Source organism: Typopeltis vanoorti, chromosome 24 (assembly GCF_054136105.1).
Source record: "Typopeltis vanoorti isolate ZY-2024b chromosome 24, IOZ_Tvanoo_1.0, whole genome shotgun sequence".
Taxonomy (NCBI): Eukaryota; Metazoa; Arthropoda; class Arachnida; order Uropygi; family Thelyphonidae; genus Typopeltis; species Typopeltis vanoorti.
Genome location: NC_143572.1, coordinates 77094823 through 77111811, shown reverse-complemented (window position 1 = coordinate 77111811; position 16989 = coordinate 77094823). Strand labels below are relative to the sequence as shown.

General features: G+C 34.9%; 1 protein-coding gene across 1 annotated transcript in view; it reads left to right on the top strand.

Moving 5' to 3' along the window:
* LOC150093419 (G protein-coupled receptor 161B-like) overlaps positions 1-16989 on the top strand; it is an 87230-nt gene that overhangs the window by 31536 nt on the left and 38705 nt on the right. Inside the window, exon 2 of the mRNA XM_090413612.1 lies at positions 67-249. Coding sequence (XP_090269738.1) covers positions 67-249 — 183 coding nt within the window. The remainder of the gene's footprint in view (positions 1-66; positions 250-16989) is intronic.

Below are 16989 nucleotides of genomic sequence, written 5' to 3'. Positions count from 1 at the left end.
AAAACATCAGTAACGTATGATTTAAATTGTTTATTCCACTTCCTAAAATGCTTGCTTTTTTGTTAGGTTGGTATTCAGCCTCAGCAGTTCAAATCTTGCTCAAGCACTGCTGGTATTACCTTTTGCAGTTGTGTCTTCCATTCAGAATGGTTGGGTTTTTGGGATCTTTTGGTGCAATTTCACTGCTTTTGCAACCCTTGTAATTACTACTGCCAGTTTGTTAACACTAGCTGCTATTGCTGTTGACAGGTATTGTTTGTTCTATCAAATGTTTTTTGTTTGGAATAATATCAATATATGAAACTGATATGCTATATATTACTAATATACTGATATGAAATCCCATATTTTAAACCACTAACTTCTTGAAATTGCACTCTGCTTTTCATTATTATAGTTATTTTGGACCAAGTAGAATAAAGTTAAAATGATGCTGTCCATTACACAAACTGTGAAGATTATGCACCACATCACATCAAATACTAATCACTGGAGAAGACTGGAATGCAAAGATAGGATAGGACAGTAAAGGATGGAAAAATATGGAGATGGAGGAAGTAAAGAAAGAGGAGAAAGAATGCTTAAATTTGCCTTGAAACATGACATGGTAATTTGTAACACAAATACTATCAAAAAGACTGTAGGAAGTTTATGTGGCAGTCACCTGATGGAAGAAGAACCAAGAACATGCTAGACCTAATATTCATAAACAAGAGATGGGCCACATCAGTCTAGCAGTGTTTCAAGTAGCAGACATGGAATGAGATCATAGCTTTAGTGATTATCGATATCAAGTTGAAACCAAGTGACAAGTAAAAGAACAGAGTCAGAGGGTTGTGAGGACACTGACTTGAGGATATTACAGGGAAAGTGATTGAGGAAGAACTGAAATCCATCTTTAATGGAAAAGGAACTGGAGGATAGAAACAACAAACTGGTGTCTGCAATCAAGAAAGCAGTAGAACTGGAGACATTAAAAATAATTAAAAAAAAAAGCTTTAAAGATTAGGAGAGATGAAAGAACAATACAGAGCAAAATGCAATGAAGTGAAGAAGGCGATTAGGAGAGAAATCAAATGGCTAGAAGAACAGTGCAAGGATATCAATAAATACTATGGTTAATACAGAACAAAAGAAGTATATAAGATAATCAGAAACTAACAAAAAATGAGAGTTCAAATCAGAGAACTATAAATGATGAAAATGGTGAAATGTTGATGAGCACAGAAAAAATAGGAGAGAGATGAACGAGATACTGCTCAGAATTAAGACACAAGGAGGTCCAAAAGAAGCTAATTGATTAATTGAGGGAAATATCACCACCAAGCACAGATGAGAAAACAGATATACTGAGGGATGTGATTGTCATCATCATCATCAAATTCCTGCCATGTACCCACAAGGGGTGTACAGGATATGATACTACTACATGAAAAAATTATATCATTACTAACTTCCTATCTACAATTTTCCTCCAAATCAGTCTGTTACTTGTCAAGACTCCAACATTATCAGATCTTATATTTCTATCGTCTAAGGCACTTTATACCGTATCAATCCACCTATATCTTGGTCTTCCTCTGGGCCGTTTTGCTGCCAACAACCTGGCACAGAACGCTTGTTTTGCTTATCTTTCCTCGCCAATTCTGTTTAGGTGACCATACCACCTGAGATTAGCTCTGCTAACACATTCCTGGATGCTGACAATATCAAGTTCTTTCCTAATATCCTCGTTTTTAATATGATATTGCCATTGATGCCATCTGTTCACGCCTATAATCTTTCTCAGGACTCTCATATCTGCGGTGTCTCTAGTCTTTGGTCAAGTGTTTTACTTCTGACCCAGCTCTCAGATCCATAAGTTAAGACTGGTTTGAACACTGTCTTGTATACAGCTAATTTAGTGTTCCGACTAATTTCTCTCTTATTCCATATGAATTTATTCAATTGACTTCCCACCATACCAGCTTTGCTGATTCTGTTGTCCATTTCTATATTTAATTTACCATCTTCAGTAAAAATCGTGCCTAAGTAGCTGAAATATTTTGCTTGTTCCACAGGTTCTCCATTCACAACACAGTTGACATTTTCAATGATTCTGCCTATTTTCATTGTCTTTGTCTTTTTATTACTGACCTTCATACCATATCTATTACAACAACTATTCAATTTAGTCAGAGAATCTTGCAGACTTTTAGCGGATTTATTTAGAAGTATAACATCATCCACATAAAGCAAAGAGCTGACATTAACATCTCCAATTTTGATATCATGTTTAATACCACTTTCCTTCATAATGTGATCCATATAAATAATGAATAACAGAGGGTAAATGAATGTACATCCTTGTCTCACACCAGATTTAATATTAAACCATCTTCCTGTACTTCCTTCAATTCTAACTGCTGACTTACAACTCAAAAAAAGACTAAGTATTGCTTGATATAATGCCCCATTGACACCATATAACTGCAGCGTATTGAATAGCTTGTCTCTTGGCACCTTATCATATGCCTTTTCCAAATCGACAAAACTTAAATACAGATCTTTGTTATATTCCCATGCTTTCTCGACTGTTTGTCGTAAAGTGAAAATCTGATCCTGACAGCCTCTGTTTGGCCTGAATCCAGCTTGTTCTTCACCAAGCTTTTCTTCCACAATTCTTCTCAACCATTTCTCAAGTATACTTGCATAGATCTTGCCAGGAACACTCAGTAGGGAAATACCTCTGTAATTCTCACATTCAGTTTTATTTCCCTTTTTATATATGGGTACTATGTATATATGAGCTCTACTCCAATCATCGGGAATTCGTCCCTCTGTCCAGGCATTCTGAACTATGCAGTGCAGCCACTGACTCTTATACCACCATACTTCAGCATTTCTGGTCGAATATCATCTACTCCAGGTGCCTTTCCACATTTCAAGCCTTTGATGGCTTTTTCTACTTCAAGTATGGATATGTATTCCTGCCTGCATGCCTGGTCAGTGTTTTTTTACCACTGTGCTGTCATCACTGCTTGTTTCATTTAGCAGTTTTTTCAGAGTAATTACTCCATACTTCAAGGATATCTTTTTCTCCAGTTTTCATATCACCTTTATCATCTCTAACTCCTTTTACAGCACTCTTTCCTCCATTCCTAAGCTTCTTCAACAACCTCCAGAATATTTTGCCACCTTCTTGATATTTATTTTCTATATTCTTGCCAAAGTCCTCCCATGACTTTTGTTTAGCTAGTTTTGCACAGTGTTTAGCATTCTTGCATTTGTCTCTATATTCTCTAAGAGCACAAGCTGACTTATTTGCCAGGAACTTTTGATATGCTTTCTTCTTTTCCTTCACTGCCTCTTTAACTTCCTGTGTCCACCAGGGAGTTCTGATATTTTTATCCTTGCAGACAACCTCACCACATGCCTCTCTGGCAGAATCAATCAATGTTTTTTTTCAGAGTTTGCCACTGAATCTCCAAGGATTGATTCCTGTTCTCAAACTCTTTCATTTTTTCTTCAATAATCTTTGTGTATTTTAGTCTACAGTTAACATCTGAGAGCTGCTCAACTTTTATTCGCTTTAAAACTTTCTTACATGTTATTCTTTTCAATATGAAATTCAATTTTATCCTGCTCAAGACTAAATAGTGATCACTTCCAATTTCAAATCCTCTGTACACTCTGGTGTCCTGCACCAGGGAGAAAACATCACTATCAACAATAACATAGTCAATGAGACTTTTCTTATTCCTTGCCTCATCTCTACATGTGAATTTGTGCACATTTTTATGTTGGAACATGGTGTTAGTAATAACCAGTCCATGTCCTGAGCAAAAATCCAACAGATATTTCCCATTATTATTAGCTTTGCTCTTTTCTCCAAATTTTCCCAAAATATTTTTGTATGTCTGACAATCATTTCCTACTCTGCTATTTAGATCCCCAACAAGGACCAACTTTTCCTTTTTCATTGTGTCAGTTGCTTTTTCTAAAGCCTCAAAAAATTTCTCCCCTTCTACCTTAGTAGAACCTTCTGTGGGACCATAGGCACAAATAAGTCTCATTGTCCAGTTCCCCATTCTCATATTTGCCCACATTACTCTACTTGAGACTGCGTGCCATTCAAGAAGATTAGCCTCGTATTTTGTGTTGAATACTATGGCTACTCCTTCTTTTCCTTGATTGTCATTGCCTGAATATAACATTTTGTATTTATTGCTCAGAAAGATCTCACCAGTTTTGGTCTTTTTTGTTTCAGTCACCCCTATTATGTCGATCTGGTACTTATCTAATTCCTCAGCTAGCTCCATTTCTTTGCCATTCAGGCTTCTTACGTTGATAGTACCGATCTTTAACTCTGGTGATGTTGAGTTGGGGTTTGTTTTCAGATTTGTTCCAGTAGCTGACTTTTCGCTGTTCGCCTTGATTCCCTGGCGAAAACAACGGGGGCCTTGTTTAACCGGGCGACGCCCCAGCCGGCATGAAATTTTGTCATGTTGTACCATCATTTTTTATTTTGGTTTAACCAATAAGAATACAATTTGGTCAGCTAAATCCCAAATTGCCAGCCCATCCTCGTTTGTTCAGTATCCAAGTAGATACCCAACAGGGTGCACTACGAGAAGGTGAAGATTGGACATTAGGTCAGAAGCCCTGGTCGGTTCTCCACTTTCCTTTAAAGGCTATGTGGAGGTCTTCTCTCAGTTATACAGCTTTGACCCTTAAGCACCCCAGATGTGATTGTAAAGGCAGTAAAACATCAGAAAAACTATAGAAGTCCTAGAAATGATGAGATCACTGGAGAGATGTTGAAACATGGTGGCAAAGTGATAATAGACAAACCATACTGGTTATGCAACATGGCTTGGGATGAGGACGAAGCACCAAAACAATGTACAAGATCAATCCTAATACCTGTTTACAAAAAAAAAAAAGAACAGCAGAAATTACAGAACAATAGCTCTAACAAGTCGTGGGAAAATACTTATGATGGTATATTAATGGAAAGAATCAAGAAACTAATAGAAGAAAATCTAAGCAAGCAGCATTTAGAAGAGAGAGAAGTACTGTGCACTAAATATTAATGCCAAGATTGATTATGGAGAAAACTATGTAAAAATAAAAATGTTTATACCTGTTTTGACTTTCAGAAAAAAGTTGACATTATAGATCAGAAAGTGGAATGGGCTGCACTCAAATCTTATGCAGTGGACAAGAACCTGATATGTCTATTACAAAATATCAATGACAATATCATGGGTGGGCTGAGGATTTTTTTTTATCAATTTTATATATGTATATTTTTTGTAATTATTTATTTTTGCATAGTTCAGAAACCCTACTCGAGAGACCAAACATGGAACTTTTTCAAGCCACTTCAGGCTTCCACTAAGCAGGACAGGGGTCATTTTAATCGAACTTGTGTTTAATTGTTTTTCTGTCTTGTATTCATTCAGTCCATCAAACCTAATAATGAATTTATTGAATTCTTCTTTAGTCTGCATCACTTTCTTTCTTTTGACTTTCCTCAATACTATCACACCTTTCTTTGATGCCTTTCACTTTTGGAATGAGCCAGTAGTCAAGTCTGGAGATTAGAATAAATAATCAAGCTGTTATGCAAATGCTTGATGTTTTGAGATAAATTCTGCATGAAGAATACCAATAACATCATCATCGCTTTGTCCTCACACAAAGGACAAACATCTTAATTCTTGATTAAGATGTTTGTCCTTTGTGTGAGGGGGGGGGGTAGGAGTTATGCAATTGTATGCTATTCCTGCTTACTTCTAGATTAAGTTGGTTGGCATATTTCATCTCAGAGTATAAGTTTTCCTGAAAAACATGCTTGGACCTGAATGGAATACTTGAACAAACATTGATTCTTACATTTGTTAGTGCTCAAAATTCTTAATCAATTTTGAGAAACTTTTGCCCATAATTACTTCTTATTGAAATGTAACTGTTTGGCTATTTCTGTGTAATTATTATTATTATTATTACTACCCAAGACCTCATGGAGTCAAAGACTCATCGGAGGTCCTTTTATCACACACACAGCTTATCATACCATGCTTTGAACACATTCAAACTCCCTGCAGACACCACACTCTCAGGCAAGGCATTCCAATCATTTACAACTCTGCATGAAAAAACTGCCTCTCACACCTTCTTTATACAGTTTCTAGGGATGACCTCTGGGTTCTCCCCCAATCTCCCACTATTTTCTGTAGAACTTCTCCAGCATTGATCCTATAATAACCCCTTACCAACATGTAGATCTCTATCATATCTCCCCCTCTTCCTCCTGTCCACCAGACTCTGCAAATTGCATCTCCTCAATCTTTCTTCATACTCAACATTCCAGAGGTCAGAAACTACCTTAGTCAGTCACCTTTAGACCCTTTCCAACATCCTTTCGAAAACCAGGTGACCAAATCTAGGCACAATAGTCCATGTGTGGCCTAATCAAAGCCTTATACAACGGAACAAGAATCTCCCTACTTCTACACGTCAGTGTCCTCCGCATCATTCCCAGAAGCCTTTGTGTTGTCTTCACAATTTTGGCTATGTGTCCCCTAAATTTCAGATCCTTATCCACTATCACCCCCAGATCTCTTATTTCTTCCACCTCCAACAATGTATCCTCACCAAGCATAAATTCTGCATCCCATCTTTGTTTTCCAAATTTTAAAACCTTACAATTATGTATCTGTTGTATCTGTACCTGTATATGTATCTGTTGTAATTATGCATCTGTTGAACCTAATATCTTTACATTTCCATTGTTCCTGTAGGTTGTTTGAAGACTGTTTTCCTCATTACCATTAACTTCTCTCCTGTCTTTTTTTTTTTATAAACTTTGTTCTAGTGAAACTCTTGATCATGATATCAATGCCTGTTTTAAGAATTCAGTGTGTCACTTACAGACTTCTTAACCTCACGCAGAATTTAATGTTTTTTAGCTCCTCTAATACACCAGCTTAGGTGTTGAACATTATTCATAACTTATTTTAATGGTATTAACAACACCAAATGAACTAGTTTATAAACAGAATGTTTTAACAAACTAGCTGTCTTATATTTTGCTGGATTTCCAACCGTCATCATCAGAGCCAAAGCAACATGTTATAGTTTACACACGACAATGAGTAAGTGAAACAGTTCAAATTATAATGGACAAAAGATCATTGGTGCCTTCTAATGTTGTTAAAAAAAAAAAAGAAAAAAAAAAGGAGTAATATTACAGCTATGTAGGAGTTGATCTTAAGAAAACAGTCCCAAATTTTTATCAAATTAATACAACCATACTTGTTCATGTTAGGAGAATTCTTCACAGCCATGGCTCACTCTAAAATGATCTTTCTGATTTGTAGTGATTTCTAAATAACACATCGGTTTTCTTCCATATAATATTTTTTATAAAATAGTTCATTTTGTTGTTAATGCTGCTAATTTTTTTTATATCCTGTAGCTCATAGTCAGTAAAAGATGTCCTTTGGTTGAAAGACCTGGGCTCAGATTTGGTCTAGGAATACAAAAAGCCTTCATAAATACATTTCAGCTGAAAGTGAGTTGGCCAGTCTCATACAGAGGCTGAAGGGGTTTTTTTTCATCCTGCAAGAATAGACAAACATATTGTGGATATTCACTTCCCTATCATAGCATTTTTTTAAGTTTCTAAAAAGACAGATTACTTGGCTATGAGAGGCTACTGAGCCTAAGTACACAAATGGAGGGTGATTCTTTGTTTTAAATAATGATAACTCATCACTTCAATATGGTAGAACAATTTCTACAAAAAATCCAATAAATATGCATGATTTTATTTAGGCATGACTTTGTAACTTTAAAATAGAAATATGAATATAAAATTGAATGTATTTTTGTTGCTGAAGTGTTACATTAGTACTTAGTGGATGTGGAGCTGCTCATGTAATAGTCAACTTGTAAAGCTAAAGATCAATTATGTAATTTGTCATTAAAATTTATGTTAGAAAGAATACTGACCACAAAACATACTTGAATATTCTTTAAGGTAAAGAAGATGGACATAATTATAGAACTTTCAAATTAATTGTTCAAGGATTTTGATCTCATTTTCTATTATTTAGTATTGGACTTTAGAATTGGGCTGAAAATAGTATGAGATTGCAAATAATGTTGAATCTATAAATGTACATAGAAATATGAAATAGCAAAAATAAAACAAAATACAAAAACTTGACTACCCAGCAGTATAAATGAACATGTGTTGGCTGTTTCAGTAAATTTGTTCAAGGTTATAGAATCAAAAACTAGTTACGAGCTTGCTTGCATTGCTTAAGATGGCTAGATGTTAAGTGGGCTTTTGTTAGTTTGAGAGTAAGGAAAAGTAAGTAATCTGAATTGCCAAGTAGTCAAGAATAGGTGTAGGAACTTTGTGTTTATCAAGTTTTAGTCAGTTCTTATGGCTAGAGATTCTGTGCAGTGTAATTTGCTTTTGTTTTCTTGAAAATCAATAATGGTGACAATTAAAACGCTTCTGAAATCTTCTCAATTTCAGAGATGTCTTTAGTTATATGTCATGCAAGTCTCGATCATAAACTTGTGTTTCTTAGAGAGGACCTCCAATGATGAGTCTTTTGACTCCGTGGAGGCCTGAATAATAATAATAATGTAACAGTATTTCAGTAGTAGGATTTTTAATGGTGCTAGTGTTTTATGTATTTATTTTTGTAGTTTGTGAATAGTCTGATATGGTGATATTAAGTCTTGATAATGACCAATTAAATGTCATTTTCAAGAATGAATAGTGGATCTGATGTAGCATGTATTACATCTGGATTGACACAAAATTTGTAAATAGTATTGTCATTTACATGGCTGCCATAAACCCACTGAGCAACTGAGGCATTGCCTAGGAATGGTAAGTTTGGAGGTTGCAAAAAAAAAAAGAGTAGAATTGTATCTCGATTAAAAATGCCTCTTTTTTTACATATTCCTTGAATTTAAGGGAAGTAAAATAGTTTGCCTAGAGGCAGCAGCATATATCCTAACAATGATCCTGGTGACATCATTGATCATGGATGGCATTATTATAGTTTTATGTTTCAGTATGTTTTGTAGTTTGTTGCTGGTGATAAAAAAAAAATGTAATTAGAGAGTACTTGAAGATGTCTTATTATTATTAGTATTATTACATAACACCTCCAGGGAGTCCAAAGACTCATCAAGGGAGGGCCCTACTCTATAACTGTGTCTCCACCAATCCACCACCTGTAACTACCTTCATCATTTACACAAATGGCATCTACCGCTGACCATCACTAGTATTTTCACAGACAATCGCAAATATCCATGCCCACAGTGGGATTCGAACCCTACTCTATAACTCTGTCTCCACCAATCCACCACCCGCAGCTACTTTTATCATTTACACAAATGGCATTTACCGCTGACCACTACTAGTATTTTCACAGACAATCGCAAATATCCATGCCCACAGCGGGATTTGAACCTGCAGCCTTTTGGCTGGAGAGCAGATATGCTAACTACTCGGCCAACCAGGCTGGCTTTGATGGCTTTGTCAATTTTGTGATTTTTAATTGCTTTGTCGATATTATGAAGGAATAAGAATTTAAAGAACTGTACAAGTTTTTGATATGCTGCTTTGGGATGAGTGAACATGATTTTGAGCAGAATGGTTGGCATTAGCTGTTGCAGATATTGCTGAAAATGGAAGATATCTTTAGGCATGTGATTTCTTGGTTTGAGATAGTTGATGATGAGTATTTTTTTTAAACACTAATAAATTGCATTAATATAACTACTATTTTTGTACTATAGGGGTGATATGAAGAGAAGTGTAAGCAATTTCCTTTGTGGGTTTGTGGTATGCTTTTTTTTTTGTATTTATGTAACGACCTGATCTTGTTTGGGTCAAATTTAAAAAGTTGAATTTTTCTTTCACATATTTGACAATGAACTGTAATCTGTTATGGCATCCTTGTTACTCTTATCTTTCATAATAAGAAATCTCAGTAGACAGGGAGGAAAACTTCTGAGTTTCTGAATGTTTTGGCCCACTGGAAGACCAAAAACCTGTTCAGATATATTTTCATTATATTTAAAAAATTTTGCCTAGATTGCTATATTAATTAGTGTCATGATATCTGAAGAAGATAATGTTTGTTATCATTTATAAGCTATGGACATCATTCAGCAGTGAATGATGTCCATAGTTTTGGAATACATCTCTCAAGAGGAGAATACTGTCAAGCAATGTGGTTATATCCTTTATATGGCTAAAAAGTTTGTGGTTTTGATAATAAATTTCATATTTAAACCATTTTAGTAGTTAAGACAAATATTAATTGTGGCATACTTGAATGAGATTATGGGACAGTCTGTTTATGCATATTTATTTTCCCTAAAATGGCACGAATGCAGACTGTACTGAGTGATTTTTTCTTTAATGGTTTATTTTGTCTTGTTCTCTGAGCTGATGTAATCTTAATTTATAAAATTGGGAGTAAGGTATGCTGTTTAGGAGTCATTGGCATCATCTAAAATTTTGTGACACAATCTCATATCTCATGGAAAAGCACAATAGAGCTCTTTTATTAAAATTTCACTCATCTAATTGTATACTTTTTTTTACATATTTCTGCATACAGTTATTTTTTCAGCTTCTGCATTATACTATTTTTGCCTCATTATAAAGTTTATTAGATAATAGAAAATTAAATAAAAAAACTTGAAGAAACTAATTTGCAAGTTCTACAATTGCAGCAATTTTCTTCTTCTTTACCTTCAAAAATATTGAGGTAGGTTTATATTTTAAGATTTTTTCCCCTCCACAACTTGCATCTTCTTAATAATATATGGGTTGATGAATTTACTTAATAAAAATATGTGGTATATTAATACAATTCATTTTTAAGTGTGCTCTGTATTGTATATTTGAGGATAATCCCATGCACCTAAAATGAATTCATGGTAACCGTACAATTATGAATCATGCAATTTAAATCTTAAAATATTTTTCTTATTAAGTCACATAAATTATCTCCTGCATCGTTCAAGTTTTGAAATTTGTTGAACCTTGTGATGATTTTTTGTAGGTTAAGTAGCAATTCCATATTTTACTAATATAGGGAAAGAACTTAATGAAATGTATTGTTGTAAAAAATCAGCTGCTTCACTTATTCTGCTTCGAGATATAAGTAAACAGAGTTTATACATGAAGTATCTTCACAACTAGGCTACTTGATTATAGAGGCTCTTGACTTCACATCATTTGCCTCAATACAAAGTTTGTAAACTTTGTACTGAAGCAATTGTACATACAAATTTTGTTTTCCTTAAGGGTCAAAGCTGTATAACTGAGAAGAGACCTGCACATAGCCTTTAAATTAACATGGAGAACCAACCAGGGCTATTTACTTAATATCCAATCCTCGCCTTCTTGTGGTGCACCCTGTTAGGTATCTACCTGGATACTGGACAAACAAGGATGTTCTGGCAATTTCTGATTTAGCCAACCAAATCGTATTCTTATTATTATTCAGGCCTCCATGGAGTCAAAGATTCATCGCGAGAGGTCCTTCCTAGAAAACACAAAGTCTATCATGACTCATCGTGGGAGGTCCCTCCTAGGAAACACAAAAAATCTATCATACCACTCCTTAAACTCATTGACCGTTCTCGCTTTCATGGCACAAATGATGACACAACATGACAGAATCTCATGCTGGCTGTGGTGTCTCCCACTTAAAGAAGGCTCCTGTTGTTGTTTTTTCAGACAACCAGAGCAAACAGTGGAAAGTCAGCTACTGGAACTAATCCTGAAACACATCCCAACTCAACATCACCAGAGTTTAAGATCGGTACTATCCACACAAGAAGCCTGAATGGCAAAGAAATGGGACCAGCAGAAGAATTGGATAAGTACCAGATCGACATAATAGGGGTGACTGAAACAAAAAAGACAACTGGTGAGATTTTTCTAAGCAATAAATACAAAATGTTAAATCCAGGCAATAGCAATCAGAGAAGAGAAAGAGTAGCTATAATATTCAATACTAAATATGAGGCAAATCTTCTTGAATGGCAGGCAATATCAAATAAGGTTTTACTAAGGTAGAAGTGGAAGAATTTTTTGAGACTTTTTGAGAAAGCAACTGCACAATGAAAAAGGTAAAGAGTTGGTCCTTGTTGGAGATCTAAATAGCAGAGTAGGAAATGATTGTCAGACACAAAAATATTTTGGGAAAATTTGGAGAAAAGAGCAAAGCTAATAATAATTGCAAATACCTTGTTGGAAGTTTTTTCACGCTTGGTTAGACTATAAATTATATATTTAGTTTAATCCTTTATCCAAGTGTAAGCAAACAAAGTTTGCACCAAGTATCTTCAGGACCTTAGTATCCCATGATGCTTTGATTCAGCCAGAGAGGCATGTTGTAGGGTTGTCTGCAAGGACAGAAAAATCAGAACTCCATGGTGGACACAGGAAGTTAAAGAGACAGTGAAGGAAAAGAAGAAAGCATATCAAAAGTTCCTCGCAAATAAGTTAGCTTGTGCTCTTAGAGAATACAGAGACAAATGTAAGAAAGCTAAACACTGTGTAAAACTAGCTAAAAATGTGCACAAATTCACATGGAGGGAAGAGGCAAGGAATAAGAAAAGTCTCATTGACTATATTATTGTTCATAGTGTTGTTTTCTCCCTTGTGCAGGACACCGGAGTGTACAGAGAATTTGAAATTGGAAGTGATCACTATTTAGTCTTGAGCAGGATAAAACTGAATTTCATATAGTAAAGAACATGTGAGAAAGTTTTAAAGAGAATAAAAGTTCAGCAGCTCTCAGATGTCAACTGCAGACTAAAACACACGAATATTATTCAAGAAAAAATGAAAGAGTTTGAGAACAAGAACAAAACCCTGGAGATTCAGCGGCAAGCCCTGAAGAAAACACTGATTGATTCAGCCAGAGAGGCAATGTGGTGAGGTTGTCTGCAAGGATAGAAAAATCAGAACTCCATGGTGGACACAGGAAGTTAAACAGGCAGTGAAGGAAAAGAGGAAAGCATATCAAAAGTTCCTGGCAAATAAGTCAGCTTGTGCTCTTAGAGAATACAAAGACAAATGTAAGAAAGCTAAGCACTGTGTAAAACTAGCTAAACAAAAGTCATGGGAGGACTCTGGCAAGAACATAGAAAATAAATATCAAGAAGGTGGTAAGATATTCTGGAGGTTGTTGAAGAAGCTTAGAAATGGAGGAAAGAGTGCTGTAAAAGGAGTAGAGGTGATAAAGGTTACATGAAAGCAGGAGAAAAAGATATCCTTGAAGTATGGAGTAATTATTTCGAAAAACTGCTAAATGAAACAAGCAGTGATAGCACAGTGGTTAAAAACACTGACCAAGCATGCAGTCAGGAATACATATCCATACTTGTAGTAGAAAAAGCCATCAAAGGCTTGGAATGTGAAAGGCAGCAGGAGTAGATGATATTCGACCAGAAATGCTGAAGTATGGTGGTATAAAAGTCTTACAGTGGCTGCACTGCATAGTTCAGAAGAGGGACGAATTCCTGATTATTGGAGTAGAGCTGTAATAGTACCCATATATAAAGAGGGAAATAAAACTGAATGTGAGAATTACAGAGGTATTTCCCTACTGAGTGTTCCTGGCCAGATCTGTGCAAGCATGCTTGAGAAACGCCCAGGCACACGCAACCGGGGAACACCACAGGAAACAAAACCAGAAACGTAGAAGGAACCAAGAGAGAGCCTCCAGCCCCGTGAGTTCGTTTTTAAACTGTTCTATAGCGCCCTCTTCCATACTCCAAGCTTGTCTATGACGTTTTCCAATTGGCTGTCACCTCCTCGCTGAACGAGTATTGCTCTCTTCGGGGAATGCAAAATTTGAGCGCCTTTCACGAATGCCTACTCATCGTTCGTCACGTCATCTTTGGTGGTCACACAGCAACCTTTGTACTTTCGTTCGCATGACAATATGCGATTTTATACATGGCATAGTTTAATATTGGTGCTTTTGAAAGTTTAAGATTTCCATCTATTTTAGACAATACTTTAAACATAGTACAATCTAATATTTATTTCCTTCTTCAATTTCATTTTAATTTAGGATTCAATTTCTTCCTTTATATTTTAATTCCCTTCTTAAGCAACGTTAACATCTGCATTTTTACATATTATGTCTGTTTTGCCAAGAATACAAGTGTGCTTTTGCTTGATATGGTTGTTCTTGTTAAATCTTGAATGGAGCAGTTCTGTTCTTGATAGAACCATTATTCAAGATCTAATAATGTCTATGTCGGAACATTGTGTTTTGTAATGACAAGTCCATCAGGTCTTTTCATAATTATTAAATTTGCTCATTTCTCCATCAAATCAGTTCTGCTCAGTATTCATTTCCTAATTGTGCTGTGTAGATCTCCTATGAGAACCAGCTTTTTCCTTTTCCTATGTCAGCTACCTTGTAAAATGACTTGGAAATTTCTTTATCTTCTTCTTTAGTAGGATCTTTTATGGTATTACTGGCAAAATAAGTCTCATTGTTCAATTTCTCATTTTAAAATTATTCACATCATTTCTTAAAATAGTCCTGTCACTCATGAATAAGTATTTTCAGGTTTGTTGAATGCTCTTTTCCCTTATCATTGTTGCCCATATATAATTGGTGACCTTAATCACCAACATAATTGGCAATATTAATTATGTTGACATGCTACTTCCTTAATTCTTTTGTTTCACTTGCTTTATGATGATACCTATCTTCACATTCCTATCTTACCTATCTACTCATTCATTGGGTATCCATGTGAATACCTATTAACAGAGCTCACAAGAAGGCAAGGATTGGATGTTAGATCAGAAGTCCAAGTCAGTTCTCTACATTCTTTAATGGCTATATGATGCTCTCCTCTCAGTTATTTAGGTTTGACCCTTAAGTGAACCTTTAAGCTTATCAGATTGGGTATGCTCATTTTCCAGTGTGACATCTAGCAAATATTTGACTCTTTGAAACTTAATGCATTTGTGTTCTATAGGTTTACAAACTTTTGTGGATGTGGCTGCCACAATAATAATAATAAATGATTAAATATTGATTTTGTAGTTGTGAGATCATCCCATTAGATCAGAAGTAGGGGCATGCTTGATGTTGATGCTTTTTGAATTGGTAAATTTTTTCTTTTTAAAGAAAATAAATTAGGTTATTAGAGCGTATACTGTGTTGGGCAGTAGAAATTTATATAAAAGTTTGAACCACTTAAAATATTAATTTCAAGTGGTTCATTATAACTGAAATCAAAAGAAATAATTGATATATAAACTTCCTTTTCTCCTCCCATATAGATTCCATTCTTTACTATACAAGTGGTATTTTTCTGATGTCATTTCATTCATTGCAGAGAATTATTATTACCCCAAGACCTCATGGAGTCAAAGACTCATTTGGGAGGTCCTTTTATCACACACACACAGCTCATCATACTGTGCCTTGAACACATGCAAGCTCCTTGCAGACACCACACTCTCAGGCACACCACATTCCAATCATTTACAACTCTGCATGAAAAAAAACCTGCCCCTCACTCCCCTACTTACACCCTCTTTATACAGTTTTCAGGGATGACCTCTGGTTCTCCCCAGAATAAGCAAATGTAAAGGATAGAATTTAATAATTGTACTCTTTCTTTATTCCCCTACCCTTCAAACACCTACTTTTTTTATTCAAACAATATCTATTCTCTATTGTTATGTTGTGCTCTTTTCTATTCTTCTCTCCCCTACCCCTTTCCTATACAAATCTATTTGCATATATTATATGTGTGTTTCATTCAGTTAGATACTAGATCTTGAAGAGTTAAGTGAAATTCTATGTTTAAAACTCATATTCTTGCAATATTATTATTATTATAAGGGTGTCGCCATGGAATCAGCAGACAATATTATTGCAGTATTATATTATTAATATAATAATATTAATGTTATTGCATTATTATTGTAATTATTGTTATATTATTACAATAAATTTAATTGATTAAAAATCATCTTGAAGGATAAAACTAAAGTTAATTAAAACTTAACAGACATATATTTCTCTAGTATAATACTGGCATGGTAATGTTTTTCATTTAACAAATTTTTCACCCTTATTACTTTCAAATTAAACAAGTAGAAAAGAAACCAAAGGCTCAACAATGAAAATGCATGAGCTACATGTACATCAAATAGAGTGGCACAGTCTAAAATACATTATGGTCCTAACTGTACAAAATTAAATAAGAAACCAAGTATTAATTTATTTTAAAAAAAAAACTATTGCCTATGGAATGTGGAGAAGTACTATTTTTGTAATAGGGATAATTTCAGTCCATTTCTTCTGTTCAGATTTGAATGGTGAAAGCAAATTTTCACAACTTCCTTTGTATAAGTATTCTCCAAGATAATTACTTTTGTGAAAGACCTTAATCTTCTTTCAAAGGATTCAGTGTTTCATGTAGCACATTCTGCAAGTTAAACCACAAGAGTATCCTTGTGGTTCTACCAAACCACAAGGATATTCACATATAACAAGAAGGGAGGGAGAGTGCTGCTGATGTTAACTGGGAGTCCACACAGGGTTGAGATATAACAGAGGAATAGTGATAGTAGTTTTGAAGCATTTGTAGTATTTTAAACACCAATTCTCACATTGGTGTTTAAAATCTTACTGATGAAATTACTGTAAAACTTTTATGCCTCCATATTTCAGGTGTTTGGTGCTTTTTGCTCCATCAAGTATTGATGCATCCTCCTGACTGCATTTCTCTTGAATATTTCATATCACTATTCTATTACTTATTTCATTTAGGAAATTGAGTACAGTAGAGGATATACACAGCATTATATGTTGCATTTTTAGGAGCTCTATGATAAGTTCTTTTAGAAAAGAATTAGCTCTGTGATTGATATTGTTATCGTGCAAGTAAACAAGAATGAAT